The 27348-nt window shown below is 38.3% G+C and overlaps 2 protein-coding genes across 2 annotated transcripts; both read right to left on the reverse strand.

Moving 5' to 3' along the window:
• Nucleotides 1–1028: 1028 nt before the first annotated feature.
• On the reverse strand, nucleotides 1029–18945 carry abhd18 (abhydrolase domain containing 18). The gene is made up of 14 exons (XM_017423128.3): nucleotides 18831–18945; nucleotides 16005–16113; nucleotides 13746–13830; nucleotides 13567–13667; nucleotides 12613–12688; nucleotides 11897–11981; nucleotides 11314–11341; nucleotides 9932–10070; nucleotides 8914–9003; nucleotides 8136–8237; nucleotides 7290–7507; nucleotides 3860–3987; nucleotides 2926–3088; nucleotides 1029–1618 (listed from the first exon to the last, which is right to left on the reverse strand). Exons 2-14 carry the CDS (start codon nucleotides 16094–16096, stop codon nucleotides 1561–1563), a joined length of 1365 nt encoding a protein of 454 aa, XP_017278617.1. The 5' UTR covers nucleotides 16097–16113; nucleotides 18831–18945; the 3' UTR covers nucleotides 1029–1560.
• A 2369-nt stretch (nucleotides 18946–21314) lies between these two features.
• Nucleotides 21315–27184, reverse strand: LOC108240034 (fibroblast growth factor 4-like). The gene is made up of 3 exons (XM_017423129.1): nucleotides 26893–27184; nucleotides 22681–22784; nucleotides 21315–21491 (listed from the first exon to the last, which is right to left on the reverse strand). The coding sequence occupies exons 1-3, from the start codon at nucleotides 27182–27184 to the stop codon at nucleotides 21315–21317; spliced, it is 573 nt and encodes a 190-aa protein (XP_017278618.1).
• Between the last annotated feature and the right edge of the window lie 164 nt (nucleotides 27185–27348).

Genomic DNA, 27348 nt, shown 5'->3' on the forward strand with positions numbered 1-27348 from the left:
GTACTTTGGGTCATCATCTTGTTGGAAGGTAAACCTTTGACCCAGTCTAAGGACCTGAGCTCTGTGGATCACGTTTTTATTTTTATTTCTTTTATTGGTGTTGGGCAGGGCATGAGCCGTGCATGGTTTCCTCCAGACAGACCCATTAGAATTGAAGTTCTTCCAACCAAAGCATCTTGTTCTGTCAGTTGGAGTCCTTCCGGTGCTTTTTAGGACACTTAAGTTTTTCAGGGGGTTTTGCTCTAAGGAGAGGCTCCCATCGAGCCACTCTGTCATAAAGACAAGATCGGTGCAGCTCTGGATGTCCTTCTAGAACATTTGTATCTCCACACAGGATCTCTGAAGGTCAGTTAGGTTCTCGGTCACCTCTCTCATAAGGCCCTTAGCCCTCAGTTGCTCAGTGTGGCCAGGCGACCAGCTCTGGAAGAAGTCCTGGTTTATTTGATCTTTTGAGTCCACAGAGCTCTTGGGATCCTTTTGTGCAGCAGAAATGTGTTTGTAGCCCTCCTCAGATCGATGACCTCTGAGCTCTTTGACCTCATGTTTGGTTTTTGCCCAGCTTGCTGGACACGTGGTTGCAAACACTAAGAATTCAGTGAGACTGAAATTTTGCCTATTTTCTCACAATTTTGAGTCGCTAACTAGTCTCCAATAGGGCTGCACAATGTCACAAATTTATTGTTATTGCAATATCAGTGAGCACGAAATCAACATCACAAAGGACTGCAATAAATCATAGACCATTATATTTCAAGTATCATGCATTCATGTTCTGCTGCTAATAATATATTTGGTCAATCCAACCAACTCACCGGCCTTGATGCTCACGTCTGGTTTAGACAGAAGAGAAAGTGAGGAAAATGTGGGTTTATCATAACTGATACAGTGATCACAATATTAAACAATAATATCCCACATAACAAGGTTTTCTAATATTATTCAGCCCTAGTCTCCAATAACCAGTGAGATCCTACCTTTAAATCTACATCTTCTTCTAAGAGTTAAAAACAATAATAAACCAGGACAACTCATGATTACCATGGTGATTTAATAACTTATCCAAGTCAAAAATAAGAAGTCAGTTGATTTAATCTTTAGCAAAAGGTAAAGTTTTCAGTACTACATTAATAAGAACTCTTCTGTAAAAATTTCAGTCACCGTCATGATATTCATTCATACATTAGTTTTGTCTGGTTTTGGGTTTTTTTAATTCGGAAGAACGTTAGAACACTTGTATAGATCCAATCACTAAAATCAAAAACATCATGAGATCATGCAGTGTTGTTGTCTATCACTAGTTTATCAAAATAAGGCCAGAATGGTCTTTGACTACCAGAAACGGTCTGAATACTGCGACAGTTTGAGTGCAGCTGGGCGCTCACCGTGCCCACCTAGAAGTTGGAAATGTGTAGAACTAAGAATAAAGTGACTGTGCTCAGCTGCCACTGCTTGGAAGGGAATCGGACAGATCACGTGTCTCAGAGATCTGGACTGCCGTCTACACGGTGAGGCCTGAAGGCGTCTTCTTCTGCCCAGCCACTGGCCTCGGTGCTCCCATCATTACTGCAGGTTTGGATACTTCAGGCAAAATATGTTAAATGCATCATATATGGCCTGTCTAAAAACAAAACAAAACAAAACAAACAATTCAAAGACAGCATCACAAAAATATAGGGTCAAAAGAATGTGTAAAACTCAGGAAGTCTGAAAGAGTGAACTTGAATTAAAGAGGAATAACTAGCTCCAACATATTAAAGATGTTTATAAGACGTGGCCACTGGGACATTATCCAGTCATTTAGCTAATTATTATCAATTATTATTACTATTTTTATGCCAGAAGTGATTTTATTAAGAGGGCAGAGTAAGAGAGTAAAATCTGAAATCAGATTATTAATCTATTCTTTCTACAAAGCCCACCAGTACTGTGATCAGAAGGGGTCAGACTTTGCAAAACATTCCAAATGTAATTTCAGATCAAAACAGCTCAAATAAGCCAACTACGCTCTCCAAGACCTACACCTGAGCAAGAGTTCAACCCCATTGTTAGACTTCTATGCTCAGCATGGGCTGTCCAGAACAAACACCATGTTTGAGCACAGGGTGTGTATGTGTGTGTACTTGGTTCGAGGCCACCTTAGACCAAAGGTGGAGAATTGTATCATCAGCCCTGTGTTTTGGACACTCAGGGAAAGAGAGGGGCAGAGGTGTCAACTGATCACCACCTGGTGGTGAGTTGGATCTGGAGACTGCCAGACAGAGCTGGTAAACCCAAACGAGTAGTGAGGAACATCTGGTGGAGGTCCCTGTCCATGAGATCTCCAACTGACACCTGTGGGAGAGTTTTCCACGTGTCCCGGGGGAGATCGGGGACATGGAGTCCAAATGGGTCCATGTTCAGGGCCCTCTGCTGCAGCTGTGGCCTGAAGGTCACTGGTGTCTGTTGTAGCATCAACCAGAGGTGAGCTGCTTCCTGAACGATGTACTGTCAAACAGCACATCATGTGGATACAAGCTATAACATATGTAACTGTTCAGGAGTCCATCTGTTTACTGAATGACCCTTCCTCCTCTCAGATACAGGGTGAGGTGCAAACAGCTGGAACAGCATCAACTCTCAGTCTCCGTCGGTCTTATTTTGACTTTATTGAGTCATGGTTTATAGTTTCTTGCTTCAGTAATTTTTTTTTTTTTGTAGTCTTGCTTTACATCCTTGGGTTTTATTTATTTCAAATCACGTATCTTGCTTCCTGTTTTATTTTGTTCAGCAGTCTTCCCTTGTGCTGTCTGATAATTTGCTTCCTGTTTCCCTCCTGACACACCAGGCTTTCTGTTTGTAACCTTCCCTAAACCTCCCTATGTAGGGAGCTGACTTGAACTCTTAACTGTCTCTCGACTTACACCAATAATGAAAAGTTGAGTTTACCTGAACACATTTTGCTTGAACAGGTATGCACTGATATGTCCTCCATTCAGATACCGAACTTCACATCCTGGCCAGATCTCCTGCAGACTGAGGACCCCTGTTCGAGGAATGTAGGCATCCTCTTTGGCCTGGACCACGATGATGAGACCAGTGTCTACAGGTACTGGGACAAAGAGGACAGTAGTATTATAAAGTCGGATGGAATAGGACATGACCGTTCAGACTGAGGTCGCTTTGAAAAACATTGGATATGTATCTGATGTAGGACCACATATGAAAGTGACCTGAGTTGGATTTGAAAGAAATTGGATTTTTCATGTTCAGGAAAAAAAATACAAATCAAATATGGGTTGCAAATAGGCAAAATCAAATTTGATTTGGCCACTTTTGCCTGCAGTGTGAACGTAGCCGTCAGCAGACAATGACACGTGTGTGTACAAGAGCTACTTTCTTTTAAACATTGTCTGATGGTTTAACAAAAATTAATCTTGTATGAAAGTGTTTAGCTGAGCCATCACGAGGAAAGGACCTGTAACAATCATGATAGAGTTTTAGTCAGATGGGAAAAGAATAATAATAATAAACAGTATTGGCCAGAAGGTTATAAAGAAACTAGTTTTGTTTATTGGCCATGAGCTGCCCTAATATCTGAAGACTGGTGTCAGCCATAAAGGAAGACATTTTTCTGAGCTCAGATTATTATAATTAAGTTGTTTTGGGCCGTGGCTGTGGCTCAGTGGTTAGAGCAGTCATCCTCCAATGAGAGAGTTGGACGTTCAAATCCTGGCAGCAGTCTCACGTCGACGTGTCCCTGGACGAGACACTAAACCCCCTTACTGTCTCCGATGTGCCCCATCAGTGTATGAATGGAGTTTAAAGCACTGATTGGACTTAGCAGAGTGCTATTATTATTATTATTATTTTTAAAACCTACCAGAGAAGTTGGCCATGTGGGTGCATTCATCCATCACTCCTTTCATGAAGCTGATGGACTCATTGTGTAGAGACGGCCGACAGCATTTGGCTGAATTTGTCTTCAACCTGTGTCTCGTGCTGTGAGCACTAAAACATAGAAACAAAATAATTATTAAGATGAAACCAAGATGTTTCAATTATTTTCAAGATGGAAAAGATAGAAAAAAAAAGAAAAATGTTTATAATAGTTTTCAAGATTACTCAACACCTCAGTATCTGCCAAGGGTTTTATTTTCACACCGGCATCATATTTCTGTTTCAGATGCTTATAGTGTAGAAATATTTGGTTTTGTGGGTCCTTTGGTAGCATAATAATCTGCTACAATACTTTATAACCAAATTGTGTGGGAGGATAGCATTTAGTTACACACATACATACAGTAGAAGGTTTAGTCTAGTAATGACTGGCCTTAAGCATGAATGCAAAATAAAACTGAAGAATGTACATTGTGTGTGTGAGCATTTCTCTGTCTGGCTCCATGTCTTTGTTTGGGAAACTGAAGTTGACAACATAAAATCTGACTTAGGTACAGGTTAAATGTTATGACCCTTTGGTTCTGAGGTGACTGACCTGTAGTGACTGCAGGTAACCTATAGTAGACATCTAGTCTGCAAACTTGTTTTACTATCTTGTGACCTGCAGACATAATGAATTACACAACTGTATCTGCAGGGTTTCCCCCAGTGTATTATAAGCGCTAAGCTCCTCTTGTTCAATATAAATACGTCATTTTTTTATTACATGTTTTTACCATATTTCCACTGGTTACGTAGCGTACTGCCCCCTGCCTTTTTGGAGAAAACTGCACCGATGTAAGCGCTAAGTATAAACACCTCCACCGAGCGCTCAGGTCCGCGCACTGTTCATGGAGCCCTGCGGGATTCTAATGAGCCATGAGGCCGAGCCTCCTTCAGCTACCTGGAGTTAGCAGGTTGTCAGAGCCGCAGCAATAAACATCAAACGAGCGGGTTTAACCAAAAATGGTTAGTTGAGCTGAAATTCAGCTGGTGGCTTTACAAGACTTTACAAGTGAAAATATTAATATGATGCGAGCTAATTTATCCTTGTTTAACAGTAAAATGATGCGATTAAATTCAGCATTAGATATGCACAGTACAGTATCTCTCTGTTTTTCAGTTCTCTGTTATTCATTGGCCTTGATGTGAGACGTGTGTTGGTGCTTTGTTTGCACTTTTCCATTTATGTTAATTTAATTTATTTGTAAATGTGACTTAAATTAGTATTTAAATTAGGTGCAATCAATTAGTATTTATTTTAATTGTATTTTTGTTTAAAAAAGTATTTCAAAAGTGCCTTTTTGTAAAACTGTAGTTGTGTAAATATTTGACACAAATATCTTACAATGTCACATAATAAACAGCCATATTTTCAACTTTCCTGACAACTTTAATCATTTTTTTTTACTAAATCATGGTCACCTACCACCGGGCTTAGCCTCTTTTCTGGGGGAAACCCTGATCTGCAACATTTGATTTCAGAAGTACAGACAAGTGTTACTGACACAAATAACAGCTGTGAGTGTTTTTTGTGCATACCTGTCAGTTTCCTAGGATTCTGTCCCACTTGATTCTGGACTAAACAAAAAAGAGCTAAAACTGAAAAAAACTGATAGTTCTACATAACTACTTATGTTTCTGGAAGGTATACATTTACTCTAGCATTACAATGGTGTGTAATTTATCACTTTATCTCAAATATATTTTTTGATTTATGAACTATTTCCTGTTGGAATATGCATACATAATAAACAACCCAAACTTAAACTGAAAAGGTCACATTTTCAGTGATTTTAAGAACTAATATAATAATACTCACATTCTTTGAAGTGCTGGTTCCAACACTTATAACTGTTTTAGGCAAACACTGGACCTTCACTGAGTTAAAGTTTTGTTAATTTGATATTTATGTCTACTGCCATTCTGGCAGTAAGTAAGAACGCCCACGTTGCTACATGAAACCATTTTCAAAATGGCCGAAGAAATTCCTGTCTCCGGGCATATATCGTACAGGATGTTTCTCTAGCTCAGTGCGAGGTGTGATTCCCTTTAAGAGGCCATAAGTATTCTTTCAAGGATTGGCTAACTAGTTTTAGGAAAAAGAAAGTTATATCTGTGGCTACAATGTAGCTTGCCACCATCAGTGTGTGAATGTGTGGATGAATGGGTGAATGATTGTAATGTAGGGCTGCAACAACGAATCGATAAAATCGATAAAATTCGATAATTAAAAGCGTTGGCAACAAATTTCATTATCGATATGTGTCGCGCAATTTATGCGTCACTAACGTTGTCTCGGAAACGGTGACATTACCCGCAGCGCGTTTGCTGAACAAACTCCGTCCCAAATATAAGTCATTGCTCCGTCTGCTCCGTAAAAAAAAACCCCCAAAAAACCTCTGTCCGCTCTGTATGATGATGAAGAAGCTACGGCTCCTCTTCTTTCTGCTACTCCGTTACCGTTTTGGGGGGCATATTTTACTCACTGCAGGTTAGAATCTGCTGAATAGGGTTTTGTGTTTAGTCTTAAAGTTGTTAAGCAGCAGAACTAGCTCTGTGAGCTCTGTTAGCAGCAGTTAGCATACAGGAAACTGCACGCTGCTTTCAGCGCCACCTGGTGGCGTCACAAAGTAATGTTTAGTCATGGGTCGATCACTGTATGCAAGTGAAGAGTGAGGCAACATTTAACTAAATTTACATCTACTTATTTATGTAATTAAGTGTTTTAATGATACTTGTAGTGTGTGTGTTTAATTGATTTAGTTGTAAGTTTTTTAGAGATGTGAAACACAGGTGGTAAATAAGCTGTTGTTATTTTCTGTTTGAGAGCTAAGTATATAAAGTGAGAATGTTGAATTGAATTTATATTGATTTATTTAAAAAAAAGAAAGTAGTAAAAGTTTTACATCAACCTACTCCTTTACATACAGATAACTTTTTTATGTGGGCCAAAATGAATGACTGAATGAATGAATGAATTCCAAGACGACCGATTAATCGATTATTGAAATTATCGTTAGTTGCAGCCCTATTGTTATAAAAGTGCAAGCCATTAACCATTTTACCATTTATGTATTTGTTTGTTTTGTTTCTTTTTTTTAAGAGCCGAATGTCAATTTTAGTTGTTTTTATTGCTCGGCAAGGAAACATTGTTCACACTAGGCCTTTAGTTGTTTTGTGTAATGTTACTGCAGTTACTACAAAAAGACATGTAGTGACTACGACAGTTACTGACTGCAGCTGGACTAAGTTATATCATCCATTATCAGGATGAGGGGATGTATTTACAGTGACATACCAAATGTTTACTTCAAAGACTGCTGGTTTGATTTGGGTGTTTACAGCTGAGATGTGTAATGATGGTCCCAAACCTTGGCAGAAGGTCTTTATTTGTTTCCCTGCTGTTGGCTGATGGTACACTGTACTCGTCTCTGTCCCTTCTCCCTTCAGGGTCTCCACAATGTCCTGACGGCTTTCCTGCTTCCACACGTCGGCCCACCGACTCTCTGCAGTCTCCAGACAAGCCAAGCAGATGTTCTAAAGAGTCGACTCCCCTCGACTGTTCTGCTCTCATCTTAAATGAATCAGCCTGACAGGAGAGAACCACAAGACCAAAATAAATAAGGACACATGGTACACAGAAGGCTCGTTCACAAACCACTTTAAGCCAGGTCTTAGGCACCTTCTGGCCGCCTCGGAGTGATTTCTGAATGAACCGAGGCGGTGAGGGGGGCTAAAGCCCACCCCCGATGTGCCTTTGTGCCCCAAAGCAAGGTAGTAACAGTTCAGGCTGGTTCACAGAGGGGACGGGGTCTTTAGTTGTCTTGAGGTCCAGGCTGGTCCACAGAGGGGACGGGGTCTTTAGTTGTCCTCAGATCCATGGAACCAGCTGCCTTTTCATATCTGACAGACTTTCTGTGTTTTTAAGTTTCATCTTATAACACATTTGTACTCACTGGCTTTTAATACAGCATGACAGTTGACATTTTTGCATCAATTTATTATTTATTTTGTTTTTCTAAAAAATGTTTTTTATTTGTTTTAACCAATTTTTAATTTTTATTTTATGTTTTTGGTTGTTTTTAATGGTCTCTTGTATTTTGTTTGCAGCACTTTCAATGATCTATATAAATACATTAGATTAGATGTGAGAGTTTTACTGTTTGAGCACAGAACAATCTGTGATGTTAGAGTGAAGTTAAAGAAAGAAAACTCACCCCACAGTACTCCAGCAGGTTTATGATCTCCTTTTCATACACTGAATTAATGGCATACTGTTTCTCCAGCTCTGTCCAGTTCACTGCTTTACTTAGCACACCCTACACACACACACACACACACACACACACACACACACAGTAGGAAACATAGAACTGGTTCCAGGACTCCAAAACTATTTTTCAAGAAAACCTTTTAATGCTATGGTCAACAAACTTATCAGTTTCCTTCTTCTGTGGTTGTCATCTAAAATCCAAACATTTCTTAGAAGTATTACTCAAATAAAAAAAACAGAACAGAAACAAAACAAATGAAAGGCCACAATGAGAAATGATGGAGTTGTAGTGAAACTTTGACAATGAGGTTATGTGTGACCTCATGCAATAATGTGAGATGCTGTGACATGTGGTAGCACTCAGAGGATGAGTCTCAGCTACCGCCATGCACAAATTTAGCTCAATATCTGTAAAACTGACTGAGGTATAACCATTTTTGTGTTGGCTAATGTCAGATGACTGTGGCAGCCATCTTGAGATGAGCTGACTCCAATAGTTAATCAGTTATAGACGTTCACGTAATGGTTACTTTCTGAGTTTCATTAAAATCTGTCCACTGGTCTATGATATATTTTACTAACGCTCCAGACAAACACACGCATAGACATGGGCAAAATCCTTCTGCCTATAACAAATAAAACACTATGTCTGTAATATAAAGTTTGCATTGGATGCCAGCGGGACATGTTTTTCTTGAACAATGTCACTAAAAGAGAATTACCGTGGTGAACACACTGGAGGCAGTGGACCAGGACAAACAAGGAATCAGAGGAATGGGTTTCGGCCAGTTGGTCACTGCCAGGGATGCCATCTTGAAACAAAGACACAAAGTATGAAGATTTGGGGTTATTGTACGGTGATGTTGGTAAAGATGGATCTGTTAATGACTTCAACTAAAATTATATAAGTGTTTGTAAGTCTTTGTAGCACATCGTGACAACTGACTTGCTTTACTTTTGTCTTTTGCCACCATTAGCTTTTAGCTACTGTTTGCTACTTTTAGCTACAGTTTTGTTTATTTTAGCTTTTAGCTAACATTCTGCTCTTTTTACCTTTTAGCTACAGTTTTTCTAGTTTTAATTACTTTTAATTTTAACTTTTCCATTCTTTTTGCTATTTTTACCTACAGTTTAGCTTTTAGCTTGTTATGCTGAAATAGCTTTAGCATCTATTTTGCTACTTTTAGCAACAATTTAGCTAATTATACAATCTGTTTTGCTGATTTAAGATACTGATTTGCTAACTTTAGCTACAGTTTAGCATATTGCTACCTTTAGCATCCAATTTTAGATATCATTTTGCTCCTTTTTGTTTTTAGCTACTGGTTTGCTACTTTAAGCCTTTAGCTACCACTCTGCCACTTTTAGCTTTAAGCTACCATTTTGTTACTTTTAGCAACAGTTTCACTTTTTAGCCACTATTCTGCTCTTTTTAGCTTTTAGCTTCAATTTTGTTCATTTTAGCCACTGTTTTGCTAATTTTAGCTTTAGCATCTGTTTTGTTAACTTTAATTCTTCAACGAATTTCAAGTCACTCATTCACTGCATTGTTACAGAAAATTAAATCTACTTGTTTTTAAACATTCCAGATTCCCACTTCAAATGTCCAAAATATCTCTTTAAGACATGCTCAGTACACACTTCCTGACGGAGTTATCGTCACTTTTCTGACAGTTCCTGCTACAGAGGGTGTACAGGAGTGGATGAACAACAGGTTGCTTTAATGTTTTACTAACTCACGTATCCTCCCATGGAGATGCCCGTCATTCCTAGAGGCCAGTAGCCTTCTCTCTCCAACCATCGAAGAAGTGCTGTCGACTCCAAGATCAAAGCTCCGCCCATCACAAACAAGTCGGACACGTTCTTTAGACACGACCTCCTGAAATAGTCAGATAATACACTGTGACTGTTAACAGGGCAGTGAAATAATCCTAACATTTCACTGATAATCTGAATTCACGGCTCATCTGGTTGAGTCTCAGCTCCCAGTGAGATCCAGGCAGGATTTTATTTCGCTAAATAAATTACAAGATGAATAATCATTACTTCATCTTGATTTTTAAATTGTAGTTTTGTTCAACTGAATTCTTATTCAAATTCAATGGTTTTAAATAATTCTAAAAAGTACAAAACTGAAATGGTGTGTGTGCATATGTATTCACCCCCTTTGCTTTGTTCAGCCTTCATCTTCATCAACATGAGTTCAATGAGATCTAAGAGTCAGATGATCTCAGTATTTATCCACCTGTTCTGATAGAGGCGTTAGACTGGAGTTCTAAGTAAAAGGGCTACAACCAAGCAAGACATATCATGAAGACCAAGGAACTCTCCACACAGCTCAGAGACTAAGTTGTGGAGAAGAACAGATCAGGGTTGGGTTATAAAAACTATCCCAGAACTCTGAACGTCCCACAGAGCTCCATTAAATCCATTATTAGCAAATAAAAAGATGAAGCTGCCACAGCAAACCTGCCAAGAGAGGGTCGACTAACAGAACCCACAGAGGAGGGGAGGAGGACATTAATCAGAGAAACATCCAGGAGGACAAAGACAACCCTGATGGAGCTGGGAGGACCTGTCCATAGGACCACTAGAAGAACACCATCTCTACAGTGAAGCATGGAGGTGACAGCATCATGATATGGAAATGTTTTTCATCAGCAGGGACTGAGAAACTAGTCAGAGTTAAAGTCCAACCCAGACTCTCTGGTTTGATTTAAAGATTGTTGGACACAAGCAGCAGCCGTCCAACCTGAAGGAGCTGCAGCAGTTTGGTCCTGAAGAACGAACAGAAAGTCCAGGTTACATACAGATACATGTAACACTTTTCAGCTTTATAGTTTTTAGACTTATTTAAAGGAGATTTATTTTTTCATCTTATTTAATCATTTTGAAGAGTTTCGTAAAATCATTCATTTAAATTTCTATTTCATGAGAGACCTGGGAAGAAGAAACACTCAAAGAGGAAAAGCTTTTAACTCTGTTGAAGGCCTCAAAAGAGAGAGCGATAGAGAAAGGTAGAGAAGCTCTTGTAACTTTGGGTCAATTTGACCTGAAAGCCATGGGAGGGTTAAACATCTTCAACATGAATAAACAACCAAGTGTTTGAAGCGTTTACTCACAGCTGGTCTTTAGGTTTCCGATAGCCATGTTAACGTCAGTCAAGAAAGAACAAAGGTGTTCACACACATCATAAACACACAGAAACGACAATATGAATTATGGAAGTTAGCTTTGTTCAGAAAACCTTCTGAACTGGTTTTAAACACAATGAACACGCTCGTTTAGCTTCATAATCACTGTCTCTCCAATCAACCGCCTTAATCATTCCATTAGGATTCAAAGTTTTAAAGCATAAGCACTTTGAGTGGCCTTTCTAATTCGTTACTGGTTATTCACTGGGGATGAAGTCTATTACTGATATTTGTGAAGGGTTATTCTAGTGTGGTTCAGTCCGTGACAAAATCCACAGATAAATCCAAAGTTACAGGTACTCATCAACGACAGTGTAAAAGTTATTTCTTCATATTCCTGAGACTCCTCAATGAGTAGCACAAGCATCACTCAGATGCTCTTTATACCTTCAGCACTGGCTTTCTAAGTCTCTGTCTTGTACCCATAAAAAACAAGGAAAAGCTTTTCAATTTTAGTGGCACAGAAAGAAAGAAAGAAGACATCAGATGATGAAGCCCAAACAAAGGATATAATAAGGATTCTCCAAAAGCAGTGATCCCATTCCTGCCTCTTTGATCATGGGCCTGGCCATAAGAGTCCGACGGCGCCAAAAAAACTAAAACACAAGTCAGACAAACAGAAAAGTACAAACAGTTATTATCTGAGTGATGTGTGCTGGCTTCTGAGGCTAGTTGGTGTCTGTGACATTTCATGACATGGACTTTTACCTAAAAACTGCTTTTCACTTCATATACCTCAGTTTCTTATAAGAAGTGTGTATTTATGACTCTAAGGGTTTTTTTGTGTGTGTTAAAGTTTTAAGGAATATCTACAAGTGTCTCAAACAATAAAGAGTCTAAATAGTTTTGTGTCCTATCTGTTAGCACCTTTTATTTTAAACAAAACAACAAAAGAATTAATGAACTTCATCCAAAACAAGTAAATTCATAAGTTTAACCAAGGTTGGACAATTTTGTTAAAAAGTACCATAGAGTAATACACCGCATGTTGTCATTCATCTACAGTTGTATTTACCTAATTTTTATTACCATTTACTTATTTTAAAACCTAATGAAAACAAATGATTTTTGATCATGTCTTGACAAACCTAAAATAATAAAAAGGTGTATTTTGTATGCCAATACTATTGGACAAAGTAGAAGTTTGTTAGATCTGCTCAGTGGCATTTTTAAGAAATGATGTTAAAATGTAAAAAATAAATAAATAAATAAATAAATAAATCTTACGTGGTCTCCTGTTCCAGCTAACTGGATGCATACTGGTCTGTTCTTCTGCCACTTCTTGGGAACGATGAACTGAAACCTGAAACACAAACAGAAACATCATGAAGAACAGCTGTAACCTTCTAAGCTTTATGAAGTCCAGACCAGGTTAAAGGGCCGATTTCTGTCCGTTTTACAAAAAACAATGTACAAACATTGTCTTCATAAACAACCCCAATTCTGACAAAGTGGGGACAATGTGTAATATGTAAATAAAACTAGAAGGCAATTGTTTTCAAATCTCATAAACCTTGCTGTAGCCCATCTGACTCAAGGTTGGAGGTGTTGTGTGTTCAGTGATGGTATTCTACAGACCTTGGTTGGAACGAGTAATACACACGAGTGAACGAGTACGTCTGCCTTTCTGTCATTTCCAACCAGTCTCACCTCTGACCTCCTGACCTCTGACATTACCAAGGCTTTTTTGTCCACACAAATGCCGCTCACTGGATATTTTCTTTGTTGGACCATTCTCTTTAAACCTTAGAGATGGTTGTGTGTAGATCAGCAGTTTCTGAAACACTCAGACCAGCCCCTCTGGCACCAACAACCATGACACATTCAAAGTCACTTAAATCCCCTTTTTTCTCCCATTCTGATGCCTGGTTTGCACTTCAACAAGCCATCTACATCACATCTAAAGACACTGAGTTGCTGCCATGTGATTGGCTGATTAGCTCTTTGTGTTAACAAACAATTGAACAGGTAGCACTTAATAAAAGCCAAGTGTGTCCCATTAAAGTTTTGAAACAATGGTTCAGGGTTTTGGTTTTTTTACATCATAAAACCCTGTCAAGCAGGGTGGACATGGAACCTTTAGGTATCCACTGTATATTCTTCCAAATATTTGAACATTATTTAAAAATCCAAAGCCTCATGTGATTACAGGGCTCATCGCTGATTATTTGTGGTCTGTACCTGGCTTTGACCGCCTCCGGAGGCAGGATTCCTGGCACCAGGTGCTCCAGAGGAGAGATGAAGAAACCATCGTGGATGAGACAGTCAGCGAGCTCCTCTGTCTGAACGCAAAGCAGACCAAAACATGAGACTAAGAAGACAAAAGGTGGTTTTCCCAGAAGAAATAACAATTGTCAGACCTTGTTTATGTAAACTGGATAGTCTTCGGACACAAGAGTCTTGCACTTCTCTCTGTCTCCGATGAACTTACGGAACTCAAAAATCCTGCAAAGCACAGACAAGAATGAATGCATCACTGTGTAAGCAAAGCAGATACAGCAGGTCTGAGGGGTGCAGAGGACTCTCGGTTTGCTTTTCAGAAACTACTCAAAAGCAAGACAATTCTGTGGGGCAAATAAAGCTTTGCGAGCATTGGTAAAGAGTAAAAATGTGAAACTTTTCAGAAACAGTATTTAATGTTGTCTGCACAAACAAGAAGCACAGATAAGATGTCAACAAAAAAGGACCTCATGAGGACTTTGTTTGAATTAGCTTTGGGATCTCAGAATTGCTGCCCTACTACAACAACAACAGGGCTAAAAACTGTCAAACTTCTTCATCCCAAACAGCTCTTCTATGGACGTCTCCATTGTTGACTTATTTTCAGTCACTTCAGCTGTTTTCGTAGGTAAACAAACATGTGGTAGTTGGCAGCCGGTAACAAATTTTGCTAACAATTTCTTCATTTATGGACACATCAACCAATGATGTGAGAAAAAAAAGTTGTGTGGATTTGTTTCTGACTTTATGCTTTTTTTTTTGACCATTCTTCAATGAGTACCTTTAATAGCTAAACAAATAACAGTCATACACATACAACAATAACTACAACTCATATACTGTATATCCATTTTATTCTCCACCAATCAAAAAACAGTAATGACCTGCTCTTAGCTTACAATGTCAGATTTTATGTTGGTGTTATTTCTGTTGTTATTATTGCAGTTGACCTGTTTACGCGTCCTCTGCTGTTTTCTCTGGTATTTGCACCCCCTGGGTGCTTTCTGCTCCTGTGATGTTTGCATGTTTCTCACTGGCTGCTCTCTTTATCTTGGACGATGGCTACCTTGGTGTTGTTTTCCCCACAGCTGTTTGTTACAGCAGCATGGGAGCAGTGACACAACTTCCTGTGTTTGTGAAAATACATCACAGAGACTTATCAGCCATTTTATCCAAAGCTACTATTTTTGCGTTTCCTCAGTTGGCTGTGGTGGCCATCTTCAATTGGGTTTACTCAAAAAGTTAATCAGTTGTAGAGGTACACCTAATGATTACTTTCTGAAAGTTTCAATGAAATTTGTCCAGTGGTTCACAAGATATTTTGGTAACAAAAAAAAAAAAAAACACACATGAATAAGGGCAAAATCATGACTTTAACTACAAAAGGGTTTGAATGAAAGGAATAAAGCGTTATAGAGCTCCACTCCGTGTAGGTCGATCTATAAATACATTCTGTCAAACAACACACTCAGTTGTTCATTAGCCATTCAGGCTAAGTGCAGGAGTTGTGTTTCTGACTCTCAGATGACTTTAGAAAACAAAAATGGTTCTTATATATTGTAATCTATTAAAGCTGGGTGGTCTGCATCATCTAAGGGGAGCGATAGAGAGCTGGAGGGGGATGTGAGGCTTTAGTGGCAAAAGACCGTCAATGTGCTTTACACATTTATAAAATAACAAAACAAAATATAAAATGTCTGAGATGTGGAGATGTTCGAATGCAGCTGCTGCCAAAAACTCCAGCAGAACTCTAATAACCTCATTTTGATGTCAGAACTGTAGAAGAGTAGAGAACCAAGATCAAAAGAAATGGTAAAGCTCGTCACACAACCACATGAGCGAGAGCCGACTTCATGACCTCTCATGGCGTATGACAACAGCTTAACTTTTTAAATGAGAGAAATGAGCCACTGGAATGCTTTATGGAAGTATTGGAAAGAAAAACATAAAAACTCTATTTTTATATTTTCTTTATTTACTTTTATTTGGACAGCTAATCTCATTGAGACAGGTAGTCTCATTTACAAGAGAGACCTTCATTTGACCTTTAACTACCCAAACAGAAGTACATATACGGGTATTTGGTTTGGAAAAATGTGGTACTGGTGCAGCCCTGAAGCCATTGTTTAAAAAGCTGAAAAATGACAACAATATCCTGCAGTTTGTCAAGTCAAATATGAAGAAATGAGAGGCAACTCAAAAGTTGCCACAGTGCTTTATGCTAAAACAGAATTTATGATGGTCTCAAACAGTTCTGTTTCAGTGTATAATCAGAATACAGCTAAAATGACAAATACAAATACTGAAGGTAGTTCAAACACACCTTTAACAAAAAAACAAAAATTATCCAGATTATTTTCTCTTCTTTTCTGCTCATCTGGGCTGTGAGTTTTCAGTACCTTCTGAGGTCTTCAGGCCTCCCCCATCCCCCAATAAAGAGTTTGGTGAGGAGCAGTCTTCTGTAGAACACATCCAGCCGACTCACACCCATGGACCGGTTCTTGGCATCTGCACAGTGAGACATATGCTTCGATTAGAACGAGAAGAAATCACTTTCTCTACGATAATCTGAAGTCTTGAACATGTGGAACAGGTTCATGAGGCTCGTAAAGTGACCACATCCACTTAGACATGTAGACGGTCAGGACTCACTACGTTGTCCTGACATCTTAACACTGTGTTTGACCGAGTGACGACACACTGAAGCAGAGCAACAATTAAAAGCAAAACGAAGTAGAGACTTGAGCATATTTTTTATTTTCCACTGAATTTGACTCCAAAGCTGGGAGAAAACGCCTTTTGGAATGAAACCACTAAGCACTGTTCAGCAGGACGGAAAATGTTCAAACTCCGATAGAAGAATATGTGCCGGAGAATCAAGCGTGAGGTCCAGGAGTGTCACTCGTCCAAAATTAGAGGCCTAGCATTCCTGTTATGCATGCATATCACCCGCCGCCTTTCATGTCAGAGTTCTGGACTAAGATCATTTTATGATGAGAAATGATGGAGTTGTAGCTGGTTTAGTCAAAACCTTGAAAATAATGTTGTGTGTTGTCATGAAGTATGTCACACTCTGAGTATATGTCGAGGAGGACTTTCAGCTACTATCACAGCAAGTTTTGGCTTAATATCTGTAAAACTGACTAAGTTATAACTATTTTTGTGTTGACTGGTGTGGATTAACTGCGGCGGCTATCTTGAATTTGGACTCCAAAGGTTAGTCACTAGCAGATGGACATCCAAGGGGTTCAAAAGTAGCCAGCAGCTGGTGAAAATCACATAAATAAAACCATTCAGCTGAATTTTTGCCACCTACTTTTGATTGCCTGGCCAAAACCATGGGGCGTGACACTGCGTCGTTTTCAACGCAAATTTTTTTTTACAAGTTTACTTAATTCAGCTTTACTTCCCTGGGAGATAGTTCCTTGTCTTGGCTAAATGAATTCTCCATCTGATTCTCTGAAAACTCTCCCAGTCCTTCCAAAGAGCCAAAGATTCTCACAAATTGTCCTCAAGAACTGCTACATTTCAAACACAGTCCCAGCCTTGTTCCAAATGCCAGGAAAATGCATTTCTGATGTTCCAAATTTCAAATTTTTCTGGGGGAAGAGCCTACAGAGGAATGTGCTGTCAGTCAGACAGTGACTACAGTGGGCCCAAAGACAATCAGAACAAACATAACACCAAAGAGAAACAAACCCATGTTACAACGTCCTATGATCCACTCTGAATAATAAAATCAGACAAAACAGACCCCTCTATTGAGGAGTGTGATAAAGAGTTCGTTAAAACTTTCAACTGAATAAACAAACACAAAAAGCTATGTTGAGGGGTAACTCTCAGCTACTACCAAACTGGATTTTAGCTCAGAATCTGTGGAGTTTTAGCCGCTTTTGTGCTTGCTAAGGTTGCTTAGCTGTTGCAGCCATCTATAATGGGGTTGATTCCAAATGTTAATGAGTTGTAGATGTACATCCAACGATTACCTTCTGAGTTATTCGTTCAAATCCAGTCAATGATTTATGAGATATTTTACAAATAGTAGAGACAATTGAACACACATACACAAGCAAAAACACTATCACTCTGCCTTTGCCCTCCGTGGCGAGTGATAAAGAGTTTTATTCAAACCAGCAGCCTTCCACATGATTAACGCTTAGCAGCGTTGATGCAGTGAGTCAGAACTCAGCATGAACGCAGTGACGAACGCTGAGGTAAAGCCCTTTGCCTTTCCTGTCTGACACATCAGCTCGCTGAAGAACTTCAGTTTTCAGGAACCGGTCACAAAACCTCACTCTGATAGCAGTTTTAACGGAGCCCCAAAAAATAGACAATCAGTTCATCAGAGGATCAAACCCTCAGAGTTTGGAAATGTCTTTTTTTAATTAACCACTCAGTCAAAGTTGCATCAGCTGATTTTCTCATAGACTAATGCAACAAACTGAAATGGATCCGATTATAACTCTGAATTCCCACCCCAATTCAAAAAAAAAAAACTTTAAACATCTGATATGTTTTCTATGAGCAGCACCGTTCTGTGTGACATGTTTGTCTAAACATGTTTTGTTTAACAGACAAAATAAAGGCCTAACAGAGCTTGAAGGAATGCATATCGCCCGCTCCCTTTCATGTTGGAGTTTTAGACTCAGATCATCACATGCTGAGAAATGACAGAGTTACACTAAATCATTAATATCATGCACATTATGAGGTTTCATTCAGGTCATGTGTTGAGAATGACTCTCAGCTCCAAAACTCTAAAACTACCAGACTTACAGTCATGTTTGTTTTTGATAAGGTTGCTTAGCTGTAGCGGCCATTTTAAAACGGGTCGATTCCAAAAGTTAATCAGTTACAGGTGTTCATCTCATGTTCACTTTATACAAGTTTCTTTCATATTTGTCTGTTGGTTGGGGAGTTATTTTGCTAACAGACACAGGCAGAAACCAAATGGCCCGCCCTGACGGTCCGGCGGGTGATAAGAGCAGGAAGCTCCGCACTAAGAGCAGGGCGTGAAGGTCATGGTGCACACAGGGCAGACCCGTCTAAACAATGAGGTAATCACGCCTTCATATGAGCCGAGCCTCTGTCTGAGCAGGCTCTGTAATTATTGTTTGAAGGCTGTTAAAAGCAGCGGCCCGGCCTTCCCTGGTCCACTGGAGCTCATTTACACGACGGACTGACAGACAGACAGACGGACAAACACTACAAGAGAGTGGAACTACCTCACAGGACACGGACGGAGGCTGTCTCTCTCTTTGAAGCTTTCGCTCAGCGGCCACAATCACGCATGCGCGCCAGATTCCCGCCGCTTTACGGCAAGCCTAGAATTTACGGCGTTTTACGACAGTTTTTTTAAAACAATAGTTGGCAAAGAAATATAAGGCTCATCAGCTCCACCTTCTGGAGAATTATCCGACTGCAGGCACCACTCACTATCTGCTGCTGTATATTATTAACCTTCTTGAAGACTTTATCCATATTTTTGTTTCATCAAATTTAACTGGCTGTCTTTTTATTACCCACTGCCAACAGGTCAAGAAGGACTATAATGTGTTTGCCCATATCTCTTAGTAAAATATCTCATAAACCACTGGACAGATTTTAATGAAACTTTCAGAAAGTATTTATTGGATGTATAGTACATCCAAAATTTCCATAGCCCACTGACAGTCTACACAAAAATGACTATAACTAAGTCCATTTTACAGATACTGAGCTAAAATGAGATGTGGTAGTAGCTGAGAGTTAAACTCACCACATACTCTGACTGCGATAACTTGAAATTACATATAATGATTTTTTCATGGTTTGATGAAAACAGCTACAGCTACATATTTTCTGATCATAAAATGATCTCAGTCGAAAACTAGGGGATGAAAGGCAGCGGGTGATATGCATTCATTTAAGAAATCTTAGGCCTTTAATTTGTAATAGGGCCCATAATCCTCTGTAATTCTTGTTGCAACTTTCCTGTTTTGCTGTCAATTTTATGTCTTTGGAAATACAAAGAACCAGAAGATGAGCTAAATCTTTTAGGTGAACCTAAGCAAGAGATAGAGTGGACAATATTTTAATGTATAAATAGATACAGATTTGGCAGTAGCTGAAGATCATTTACAACACATACTAAGTGCTAATAACTTATACAAGATATTCTATAAGATTTTGCATGTTGTTATTTTCAAGGCTTCACCAAAACAACTACAAGCCCATCATTTCTTAAAAGACAATCTTAGTCTAAAACACTGGCATGAAAGGCAGCAGGCAATTTGCATTACTCAAAGAAATGCTTGTCCTTTAATTTCTGACAGAAAAGAGTTGTGATATATAACATGGAGGTCAGGTCTTTCTTTACTGTGAGCGTTCTGCTTGGTCAGGATGATTCCTCAATGACACATGCATAAAATATATGCCTTTCTTCTTGTTTTAAACTCAAGTGTAAAACTGAGGGCTCATGTTTTAACCTTTAAAAGTGCACCCCGGGTTCCACATGAACCCTGTGTTAGAGCGGACCTCAGCAAGCAAGGCAGCAGAGAAGGATAACAAAGTGCACTGGTAGCAGCCTGCAGAAAAACCTTCACACGTTGTATCATTTATTACTTTTTTCTCCTACTGTTTTTTGTTTTTTTTAATTCACATATATGCGATTATTATCAAAACAACAGCACAGGCAATGGCTATAGTGTGTGGCAAAAAATAAATAAATGAAAAAAAATACTGAAACTGATACTACTACTACTAATAGTAAGAAGAATGAGAATAATAATAAAAAGATTTTAAAAATACTGGCAATATGTGATGTTTTGATGGTACAACCATCACACCAAATTTTACATCAATATCTGTCCAAGATTGTTAGATCATTTGGAACTGAGCACCACAATGATGTGTTTTGACATGTGTGTGTGTGTCTGTGTGTGTGTGTGTATCTATACATATTATGTCTTTCTTATGTTATACACTTGAGTTTTTTATATTATTCATTTTATCTTAACCTTTTTTTCTCTCTCGTGTACGTCTTTCATTAGTTTGTCATAGGTATGTGCTGGGGTGATGTTGTTGATTTAAAATATTGAAAACTCAAAAAACTTAATAAAAAGAGTGTTTTATTATACTGACAAAAAAAACTCTTGGAACTGGAAGAGGGTGGACTGTTTCCATGAAAACCGTAAAGAAGGATAAATATGAAGGGGGCATTTGATATACAGCTTTCACTGTCCAGTTTCATTTTAGTCTTTTTGTTACTTTACATTCAGACAGTGTTTCTTGACTGCTCCTCTAGGAAATTTTTTGAAAAAAAAAACAGACAAAAATAATAAGTAATATGTTGTGAGAACAGACATGTTTTCGTAAATATTATTTTATTACCAGAGCTTTAAAATTTACAGTAAAGAATTCTCCTTATCCAAAATAATAGTGTAGTTTTTTCCTTTTTTGTATGTGCAATAAAGTAATTAGGTTCCATTATATCATGAATTTTATTAACTTTTATTTAAATTTATTTAAAACAGGCATGTTACAAAAACAGTGTTACATGTTAAAACCAGTGCAAACAGTGTTTTGTCCATAATTGGTTAATAACTGTGAAAAACATCTAAAATTGTGAAGGTATTCCATCATGGTCTGCAGAATGAGTTCACTGATGAGTTTCGCCACCAGATAATCAGCTGGTTTTCTGGTTTTCTCTTGAAGTTGGACTCTGGTTGTTACATCCGGGGAAGGAAGTGTGTCACGGTCATTGTTGGTGTGACGCGGTTGCCTCTTTTGGTTTTTCCAGTCTTGCTGAGAGCAATGAACATGCCAGGGTGGGCGGCCGATTCATAGGCGTTATAGTTGTTGGCCAGGAGATTCTCCTTGAACTTGCATTCATCGTTGTAGTTTCCCTGACAACAAGAAATAATAAGGACAAAACATTCAGTTTTAATGATTCTTTTAGTTTTTCTGGAGAGAATCATGTAGGTGTCTTTTCTTTTTTGCAAATGTTCAAGAAGTACCTAATACACAATGTTGAATAACTCTTTAAACGTACCTCTATAAGAAGAACTTAAAGACCTACAGAAGAGCAAGGAAACATCTAAAACATGCAGGATAGGGGCCCTCCAAGACCAGGATTGCACACCACTGACCAAGAACATGGTCAACCAAAAGTCAAAAGGAATATAAGATAATTCAGCAGTCCTTCTATCCCCACAGAGAGAAAGGTGAAACCACAAAAGGTGGGACTGTTAAGACATTTTAAGGTTAGTTACAGAGTTTACTTTTGTCTGATGGACAATAGTTATTAAAAGGATTTATTGTTTGTTGTTATTTATCAATGTTATGATTTAGTGGAACAACTATGTTGTACCAGGCAGGGAGTATTCTTATATTCACTATGAGAGAAGGACAAAATTGGTAAAGTTTTGAACAATACAGCCCCCTTTGGTTTTGACTTAGAAAAGTATACTTCATTCACAGAGTTGGGTACAGCAGAGTCCAGCTGCAGTTTGCATGGCAGTTTCTTCTTGCTGAGGATTATTCTTCTATATTGTTGCCTTGGACATGATTTGCCTGTAAGTTTGGGTTGTTTTACTGTGTGTGCAACGGCAGAAAGAGGTTCGGCATATTCTAAAACGTTCAGTTATGATTATGTTGGCATGCTGTCATTTGACTCAGCAGTTTTCTTTGATTATAGATTTGTCCAAAAGAATTGAGACTAATGTACAAATACAGTGCAATGTCTTGTGTTTTTTTTTTTTTTTCAATTTTAAAAAGATTTTGCTTCTTCATTAAAGCAAGAAAAGTCACACCTTGTCTCTATTGGATACAGCTGGCAAGTTAGCTATTTGTCAAACTAGGAAAATAGCACTTTGTTGCAAGGACAGAAGGGTACTGACTATTAATGACTCTGACAGAAAGTCACTTCAGAACCAGACTGTCCCTTTAAGCTGAAACTGAACTCAGAGGCTGCAGACCTCATCACCTGATCTGGAGCAGTGATGCCTCCTTAATGATAACAAAAATCCTGACTTTCAGTTCAATAGAGCAGAGTTAAGTTTTAAATCTCTCTATAAAACACAGATCAGTTCTTACCGAACCATAGAGTTTCCCTTTTTCACTCATGGCAACAAAGAGACCGCTTCTCACGCCGGACAAAGTCACCACTCCTCTCTCCACGGGAGAAATTTCTATAAGACCTAGAACAAAGCGAAGAAAAGAAGATGCATAAGAGCGTCAAAAATCACAAGCAGACTAAGAGAGGGCATAAATACTTTTTACAGTCATGTTTGACAAATTTAAAAAGATGAGCTTTAGGATTAAACATATAAGATGTGAAAATTGAGTTATATTTTTTTTCTTGTTTTGTCACCTCTCCAAACTCCACTGGATGAGAGATGGGTCTGAAAAGATGCTTGTTATTACCCGTTACTGAAAGGCCAAAGCGGAGGATAGTGTTTTTGTCCATGTCTGTATGTGTGTGTGTTTCTGTGTGTTTGTTACCAAAATAGCTCATAAATGACAAGTTGAATTTAATAAAACTCTCAGAATGGTAATCAATAGATGTACATATACAGCTGATTAGCTTTCGGAGTTAATTCATACGGCTCACATGTTATAGAAATGTATGAAATGACTAGCTATTTTTATATAAAATAGTATAAAAATTATCCACATAGCTTCACTTTTTATTACTTTATTTATATGTGTTGAGGGTATGTAAACTTCTATCACATTTAGAGATGTTGAATTTTCACTTAGTCTTTGTCTCTTCGTTCATTAGTGCTGGTATTTGTACAGTATATAGTACAAAAAACAGATAAACTTACAATTTTTTCATTAAACCTTAATAGAAGTACAGATTAGACAGAAGGTCACTTCTCACAATATCGCTCCATCTGAGACTACCCTGTCAGTACCTGGTACGTACCATGTACAGTAAATACCCTTAAATTACTTATTACCCTGTGAATACCTTGTAATTACCCTGTATGTTAACCTGTAAGTATCATGTATGTCACCTAGTAACTACCCTCTACATCACCAAGTATTTTATCCTATAATTCACCCAGTAATTACTCTATATTATTTAGTAATTACCCTGTACTTTACCCAGTAAGTACAGAGAAGTACCCTGTCTGTTACATCTGTAGCATGCTGTAGTGGACTGTCTGCTTTGGATTCCAGTGAAATCAGTAGCTGCGACTATCAACCTTCTCACATCCTAAAAGTCAGCAGAGCCCTGCTGACTAACCTTGGCTGCAACAAACTGACTGAGTTCATTTTTTGTTTCATGCAACCTTCTCATGCAAGTCTGAGCAGCAAGGAACCAACAAAGCATCATTTCACATTTGTTGAACTGAACTTGGAGCCCTGAAACACAAGAGAACACTCTTTCATCCGAGGATCAGAGTCTGCTACAAACATTCAGCTGGTCTAAGGGACATTTTGGACACTATAGCCAAAGCTACTGTCATGGATAGAAGACCAAAAGATGCACTGAATCTTTCCTTAAATACAGCTGCGATGACTAAAGAGGTCTGCATCAAGCTACTGTCAAGGTTCCTTACCCATCCTTGACCTTCACAAGCAGACCCTACACAAGCTACATTAAAGCAGTGGAAAGTTCCCTTTAATCGGTCTGATTGCTCCATTTAGTTGCTATGTGGCTGTAGTTTGTGTCCTTAGTAACAGAATTTTATTAATTTTATAGGCTGATAACATACAGACTCAGAATAACAATACTTCTTTTATTTTGCTATTCTCCTTTTCTTTTTTTGCCTTTAATTATTTTGTTACATTTTTTGTGGCCTTTGCTTTTCTCATCCCAGTTTTTTGTTTTTTATTTTGGTATCTGAACATCCTTTCCATGATTTTTATTTTTTTTCAAACAGTTAAAATTTAAACAAAACAAACAAAGAAACTAAAAAAAACATATATTAACAAACAAGTATTTTCATCAAAATATTCTGTAAACAACAACAAAAAAATATTCAAAAAGGGAGCAGGAAGAAGCAATAACTTGTTTATATGAAATCAAGGACCTCAACTAGCTTAGGAACCCTAAGAGTGACAAGTATAAACCGAGCTAAACCTGACAAATGAGCTAATATTACTTCCAATATGATTGTTTATTTTATTGTTTATTATTTCATTATATTTGTTGCCTGTCATACATACACTGCAATTACCCTGTAAGTTGCCTTGGAACTACCCTGTTCATTACCATGTAATTACCCTGTTGGTTACCGTCTGTAAGTACAACTCCAATTCTAAAAAAAAGTTGGATTGTTGTGTAAAATGTAAATAAAAACAGCACATAATGATTTGCAAATCAAATGTCAGACTTCGTAGTTTTCTCTGCCCCCTTCCCAACCTGACCAGTGATGACATGTTTAGTTGTATGTCGTCGATCAACTGTTGGCTGTCCAGGTGCTGTCCTGAAAACAATGTGGGCTACATAAATAATTGGAATGCATTTTGGGGAAAACCTGGTCTGATGCAGAGAGATCAGACCAGGATGGAGTTATTCTTCTTTCTAGGAATTTGGCTGATTTTGTTAGTCATCCAAATTATTGACAACCCAGGGTCCTGTCCAGGAAGCAGAGTTGTCGTCTTACACACCTCTCTGCTGCTTCTCCTCTGTTACCCACATAAATCCCCACTGAAACAGCGTCAGGTCACCCACCGTCCAAATTAAATAAAACAAAAAATCACCCGTCTGTTTATTGTCTTTATCCACTTTTTCCATGTTTGGGTTGTGGGGGGCTGATGTCTATGTCCAGTAGTTATGCTAAAAGTGCCCTGTACTTACCCTGTAAGTTAATTCATAAGTTCCCCTGTATGTTAGTCTGTATGTTACCTGAAAAGTATTTTATTTGCATTAAGTACCTTGTACATTAATTACCCTGTGCTACCCCTTACAAACCCTGTATGTACCCTGTGCATAGACCCTAAGTACCTTGTTTGTACCTTGATAGTACAGGTTAACAATTCATTTCTCAGATCTAATGATAGTTTGTTTTTAGTTGTCCTGAGGTCCACTTTGTCCACAGAGGGGATTGGGTCTTTTTATTTATGTTTGTTTTTATTTGTTTTTTATCTTTTTTTTTTTTTTTTTTACTATTTATTGTTTTGCAACACTTTGGCCAACATCAGTTGTTTTTAAATGTGCTATAAAAATAAATTTGATTTGATTTGAATCCTTAACACATTCTGTACCCTGTTAATACCCTTTAAGTACCTTGCAAGTACCCTGTACATTCCTCTGTAATTATCCTGTAAACTACCCTGTGGGTATCCCATAAATACCCTGTAAGTTACCTTGTAATCACCCTGTACATACTCATGTAAGTACCCTGATAGTTCCTGTTAGTACCCCCATATTTACCCTGTAATAACCTTGTACGTTATAAGTAGCCTGTATGTTACCCAGTAAGTACCCCATAAATACCCTGTACATATATATGTAAGTACCCTGTATTTACCCTGATAGTTTACATATTTTTCCACAGAAAGTTCAGTTCATGATGTCCCTCTAACTTTTGAATTGTCTAAAATTTTCAAATATTTTGGAAACAAACTCTTCTTACTCCCACAACTCTTTTTGGTACAATTACAAATTATGCATCAAAATGTAGGAATTTTTGTCTTCTTTCACCCAGTGTGTCTCTCAGTGCTGCAGGACTGATGGTTTTCTCTCAAATCCCCCCAGAATACAGAGAGTTCAGCCAGATTCAGTTATATTTTAGCTCCAAATATTCCCTTCACAACAGGAAGTGAGAGGTATTTTTAACTTGTAATATCTCCAACAAAAAAACACAGTAAAAATAAAATTCACACATGTAACCATCAGTCATCTGCTGCTCCTGGTTCAATAATTTTTAAGATCTGGCATAAAGTTTTCATGCAGGGACTATTTGAGGCTTACTTTTCAGTCGGTTTCTGACTGCCTCCCATTAACCTGGCAGTCAGGGAGTGACAGACACAGGTGCGCGGTTACCATGGTGACCACAGTGAGCCACTGGCAGCAGTTTAAACATTTGCAACATTTCAAACGTTGTTTTTTTGTTTAAATCAATATAAAGTTATTTTGAATTTTTGGGCAAGAGCTGTGTTGGCACAATTAAACATACATTTTCTAGTTTAAATTAAAATGATGTTTACTTATTGGGTATTTTAATAAAACAATCGTTAATTGAATTTTAGACTAATATAGAGTATTGTATATGTTGACCCTGGCCTTGTCAATCCAGGTCTGAACTTTTGTCCACCTTCAAGTAATCAGCTGATGTTAGAAATACTTACTGTATCGGTTTTCATCGTGTACGCCTGTTATCTTTCCATTTGGTAGCACCTGAATGTGGAAGCCGATGCCCACATTACAGTAAAGCCTTCTGAGTCTTTTTATTCCCAACAAGTATTGTCCGTCTCCTGCGGCCTCTTCCCTTTTGTTCCAGGAGCTGCTGCTGCCTCGCATCAAGGATCTGCCACTGAGTCTGATCTGTTCTGTGCTGCTGACAGGTGGAAAAGTAGCAAACAAACTGCACACGAGGATCCCATACAGGAACACAAGGAGCCTGGACCTGGACAACAACATCCTCTACGTGCCAGCAGCCAAAAATAACACAAATATGGTTCAGAAATGTGTGTAGTCCAAATAACTGTTCACTATTGAACAGAAATTGTATTAAAATCCTGTTTGAGTTGATTGGATAAACACCATAAGCAAAATGCTTTGAATTCTATGCTTTTAAATGCAGA

The sequence above is a fragment of the Kryptolebias marmoratus genome, linkage group LG9 (genome assembly GCF_001649575.2).
Source record: "Kryptolebias marmoratus isolate JLee-2015 linkage group LG9, ASM164957v2, whole genome shotgun sequence".
In the NCBI taxonomy this organism is placed as follows: Eukaryota; Metazoa; Chordata; class Actinopteri; order Cyprinodontiformes; family Rivulidae; genus Kryptolebias; species Kryptolebias marmoratus.